We start from the raw sequence: 5,497 nt of genomic DNA on the forward strand, positions 1-5,497 counted from the left end.
AATTAGAACTTGGAACCCAAGTGTCAATGCCCAAAATAAATACTTCAACGAAACATATCCTTCAACGTATAGGATTAGGATTGAAACGCTAGCCGTAAGATGTGTACGTATATATATATGATATGCACCCACGAAGGAAGCTCCATGGTTAGAACTCAAATTTCCATTGCTGGAAATCCAAACCTCCTCTTAACTTCTACTTCAGTTTTCTCTCTGCAATCTTGGAGCAATATTCTCTGATGGATTCGAGCAAGATGGTGGAGATTCGGTCAAAACGATGCAAGAACAGTGGTATCATTTCAGCATCAACTTGCAGCACCAGGGTAACGAAAAAAGCGAGAATGGATATTTGTGAAACAGAGCCAGATCAGAAGAGAAAGGTTGTTAAGGTAACAGACTCTGCTAAGGCTTACCGTGAAAGGGTTCGCAAACAACTAGAGGAGGCTTTCTTTGGCGTCGCGAGTGAAGCCGATGAGGGCATTCGGCATGATGTAGAAGCATGTGACCCGGTTCAGGTTGCTGCCTCCGTAGAATCTGCAGTGTTCGAGAAAATAGGTTGGAGTAACAGGGTTAGCAAGGCCAAGTACCAATCTGTATTGTTCAACCTAAAGAACTCCCAAAATCTGGATTTAAGGAGAAAGGTTCTTCTTGGACAGATCGTGCTGGAGGTGCTTGTGAGCATGACTGGGGAAGAGATGGCAAGCCAGAAAAGGGAGCGTGAGAACATCCAGATTCGGTTGAAGACAATGAAAAGATGTATGCATGGAACGGACGAGAAAGAAAAAGCCTCCACTGATATGTTCAAGTGTGGAAGGTGTGGTGAGCGCAAGTGCAGTTACTATCAAATGCAGACAAGGAGTGCTGATGAGCCAATGACTACCTATATCACGTGCGTCAATTGCAACAATCACTGGAAGCTTTGAGAGATTAATATGCTGTAAACTGAGTTTTTAGATGTTTGGGAAGGTCGTTGTACCACACCAGAATCATTTATTTTGTTTCCATCTTTCTGCTTGTAATTGTTACTTGGCAACGTTAACAGTCTATATCTTGTAGGCTATATTAATTGGTATTCATCTGACTGCCATTTTTTTGGTTTCTCAATTGTATTTTATTATTGTTTCCAGCATTATCAATATTGATTTGCATTGCACATATAAAACCTTAGCATGAGAACTCTTGGCACCCTTTTTTGCTACCATCTTAATGTTATGGTTGTTGTAGTTCTGTTTATGAGCAGTGCCATCTTTGTGCTTAATTTCCTTATCTCTCGTGAGACTACACAGCCTGATGTTTCATATATGGTTGGTCGATTGCCTCTTCAAAAGTGCTGCAGATGACAAAAACCCAATATTATTCCCGAAGTGAATGTTTCTGTGAGATTGATTTCCCTAAACACTTGAGCCAGAGAGTTGATGAGAAGCTGAAATGATTGTACCCTCTCTATGAAGCACTGAAAAGCTGATATATAGCCCGCAGTGTTTTCGAAACTGCTACCATGTACATTTTATGACTCTTCCATAAGCTGGCCTATTCCATTAAGGAAGACTCATTTTTGGCAGTCTTAGTTGAACCTGGGGCAAGCCCAACTGTTTCAATGTAATTTCTCAAAAGATGGAATGAACCTCTTATCAACTCTTGATCCCCTTACTGCAGCAGCCATAAAGAACATCATTCTGCCTCAATTTGTTACAAATGACGAACAAGATTCTCTATAATGGATATTCAGCTTAATTCAGCCATGGCAATAGATGTCATCTGGTTGAGGACTCGAAATAAAAAGGTACATCAGAATATTCTTCCACCTAGAAAAAACACATCATCTCAAATGGAAAAATTACACAATCAACACTGACAAATTAATCTCCCCCCCTCCCAAAAAATAAAAAATAAAATGGGATTATGTTATCTTGCTTTTGATACGGCTATTAGAACAGAATTCTCAGTGGCAGCAGCAGTTTGTAGGGATTCAAAGGGTAACATCCTCAATGTTTGGGTGGAAAGTTTGGCACAAACTGATCCACTCGTGGGAGAAGCAAAAGCTTCATTACTGGCAATTACCACAGCCTCAAATCATATTTTGTTCAACTAATTTCAACGTTAATTTAAAATCATCTCATTTCATCTCACCATCTAAACCTCACCTAAAGTAGCACATTTTATAAAACAATTAAAAACATCATATTTTATTTTTTTATAGAACGACGAGACACACAGATTTTAAAAATAAATGTGGAGGTAGTGCCAAGTACGTCTCATAGCTTCCAAAGCTCATTGCCCTTGCTTCTCCTTCACTTTATAGTAATAGTATGGTGAGGAGGATTCAATATATACTACTTATCTACACTCTATTTAATCAATGTGGGACTTACATTTCCCATTTCATAAATTTCAAAGAGTTACATTCTCTATCAATACACAATATACTTACTATAAATATATATACATAAAAACAACGGGCATTACTATTGCCAAAAGTGTGGTGTACGTTTTCTCTACTATCAACAACAGGCATTACTGGTGCCAAAAGTTTGATAAAGCACGCTAAGCCAACAGTCACAGACTCACAAGGCATCCGGAATTCTAGTCCCATTTTTCCTTTTAAATATGACTCCGCTTAGAGAATAGAGAGTTGTAATGACTAGTCTTCCTCTAAATTAGGTTGAATGAAACATTGAAACTTCATACAACGCATCCTAAAAAGACACGTTTCCTTTAAATATGTGGCAAGCTCATAATTTTTTATGAGTACAAAGTTATAAAGTGTCATGTCCTTTTACTAAAATATGCATGCATACAGACATACATACATACATATATATATATATATATATAAATATATATATATATATGTATGTATATATATGCGATTGTCACACACTCAAGGGATATAAATGTTTGAATGTCTAACTTAATGCATGCAGGGCCTTAGAGCATTGTTATTGGATTATGTATATGTAAAGGACACTTTTAATGAATTTATATTTTGGCTATTCCATTTATATTAGTCTCCACATTGGAATAGCTATTTTTTTATTATATAACAATAAAATAATATAAGATGAATTTGAGTTTGACTATTCAAATCAAATCTCTATATTGGATATCAATTTATTTATGATATAGTAATGACTAATTAATAATTTTAAAAATATTTAATTTTTTTAATTATAAATTTATTTTATTTTATCATATTTTACTATTCTACCTATTATATTTTATTAGTAATATTTATTTTACTATTTTATCATATTTTTCCAGATTTTATTCTACCCAAGATCCCTTTCCTGAGTTTGGTGGCTTTTCACGGGTTGGAAATCAAGAGAGAGAGAGAGTTACAAAAACAATAAAATAAAGATTTACTTATTGAATAGTAACTATCAAATTTGTTTTTTCCTTTACATATATTGTAGCTCAAAGTTAAAATATTTGACTATGGATAATCTATTGTGGTGGCTTTTATCTCTAATAGTTGGAAAAGTAACTTTATTTTTACATATGCAATATTCGGTGAGGATGCTCTCAGTCAAAACTTGGAAGGAGTCAAGCAATCAACCACAAGCTTAAGTGCTTGCCCCACTCCTACCTCACCCAGGCTTAGTGCACTGATGAAATTGATTTGATCTCTTGGGTGCTCAGCTCCGAAGCACGGTCGTCACAAGGTTAAGTGCTCACCTCGCCCCAATAATAGGAACAAAGGTAAACAAAGTGCTCAAAAAGTCAACAGGCTCAGCGACAAAACAAAAGGTTGCACATAAGAAAGGGGCATGCTTAGATGACAAGACAAAAGTTTGAATGTAAAGAATAGGCTTGACACGAGAGTACCGATCCTACAAAATACAATATCACATCTTTACCAAAAGTCATAACTGTAAAGGTAAAAATTGGTTAGAATTAAATGACTATATGATAAGGCTTATTTTATCATTATATTTGAAATTGTTAGATGAATGTAAAATAATTATTGATTTATCTTTAAACAATATTGAGTCTATCTAGAAGTCTTAGAGGTTGTTTAGATAAATCATTGAGGTAAAAATCGAGTCCATAAGGATTTGCATTTATTCATAACAGAAGCTGAATAGAAATTAGTCATTGCAGAAGAAAGTTATCGCGCAATTTCAGCAATTCGTCAGGAGACATCCTCACGACAGATTCTATCCGTCAGCAGAATCCTACTTCAACTGGAACTCTTTCTAGATTATTTATTTAAGAGATCCTATCGGTTAGGATTTATAGAGATTCAAATCTACATATTTTCTAGAGTACTTTCTAGTGCATATTTTGGTGAGAAAATTTCTTAGTGCATTTTCATATTTGTGATCTCTCATTGTATGTGATCGTGCTTCAAGTGTGAATGATCATTGATTGGATTTCAATTACTGGAAATCTAGGAGGGAAGTCAATAGTTTTAAGATCGCCAGAGGTTCTGGGTGCTACTACGGTAGAAGACAAATGGGTCATTTGTTTGGACAAGTAAGAGAATCAAGTTACAAAGGTTTTGGAATTGAGAATTACTTGTAATTAATTTTTAAATAATAAGATTGACTTTCCTGGATTTGGCTGCCCCGTAGGATTTTACCTTTAAAGAGTTTTTTAAAGGATTTTCCTTTGTAACCAATCGTTGTGTCTTGCAAGTTTGATTGTTTTTTTTAAGTATTTGATTCGTTTAATAATCATATTATTGAGATCTAACCAATTTGTTCAAAAAAATTGATAAACAATTTCTTAATTTTACAAGGATACTTGGGGAATTTAACTGCTAACATAATCGGTACGAAGTGTATTTTACCAAAAGTCATCAATGTGGGGAGCTATTATGTTGAGATTTAGGGAGAATATTCCATGCAATTTTCCAGAGAAATAGTTTGAACTTTCCTCAACTGCATATCCATTATAGAGAATCTTGTTCATCATCTGTGACAAATTGAGGCAGAATGATGTTCGTTATGGCTACTAGACTAAGGGGATCAAAAGTTGAGTTGATAAAAGAGGTTCATTCCATCTTTTGAGAAATTACATTGAAACAGTTGGGATTGCCTAGGGCTCAACTAAGACTGCCAAAAATGAGTCTTCTTCAATGGAATAGGTCAACTTATGGAAGAGTTATAAAATGTACAAGGTAATAGTTTTGAAAACAGTGCGGGAAATATATCAGCTTTTCAGTGCTTCATAGAGAGGGTATAAATACCATGCCTGAGGTAAAAGCAATATATTCTAACAATGTTCATTTCAGCTTCTCAACAGCTCTTTAGATCAAGTGTTGTAGGGAAATCAATCTCACAGAAAACATTCACTTCGGGAATAATATCGAGATTTTGTTATCTACAGCACTTTTTAAGAGGCGATCGACCAACTATTTATGAAATATCAGGCTGTGTAGTCTCACGAGAGAGAAGGAAATTAAGCATAAAGATGGAACTGCTTATAAACAGAACTATAACAGCCATAACATTAAGATTGTAGCTAAAAAAGGTGCCAAGAGTTCGCAGGCTGG

General features: G+C 35.1%; 1 protein-coding gene across 1 annotated transcript; it reads left to right on the top strand.

The window, feature by feature from the left end:
• Positions 1-341: 341 nt before the first annotated feature.
• LOC122282358 (transcription elongation factor TFIIS-like) lies at positions 342-923 on the top strand. Its single transcript, XM_043094316.1, has one exon. It carries the CDS (start codon positions 342-344, stop codon positions 921-923), a length of 582 nt encoding a protein of 193 aa, XP_042950250.1.
• The last annotated feature ends 4,574 nt before the right edge of the window (positions 924-5,497 follow it).

This window comes from Carya illinoinensis, chromosome 11 (assembly GCF_018687715.1).
Source record: "Carya illinoinensis cultivar Pawnee chromosome 11, C.illinoinensisPawnee_v1, whole genome shotgun sequence".
In the NCBI taxonomy this organism is placed as follows: domain Eukaryota; kingdom Viridiplantae; phylum Streptophyta; class Magnoliopsida; order Fagales; family Juglandaceae; genus Carya; species Carya illinoinensis.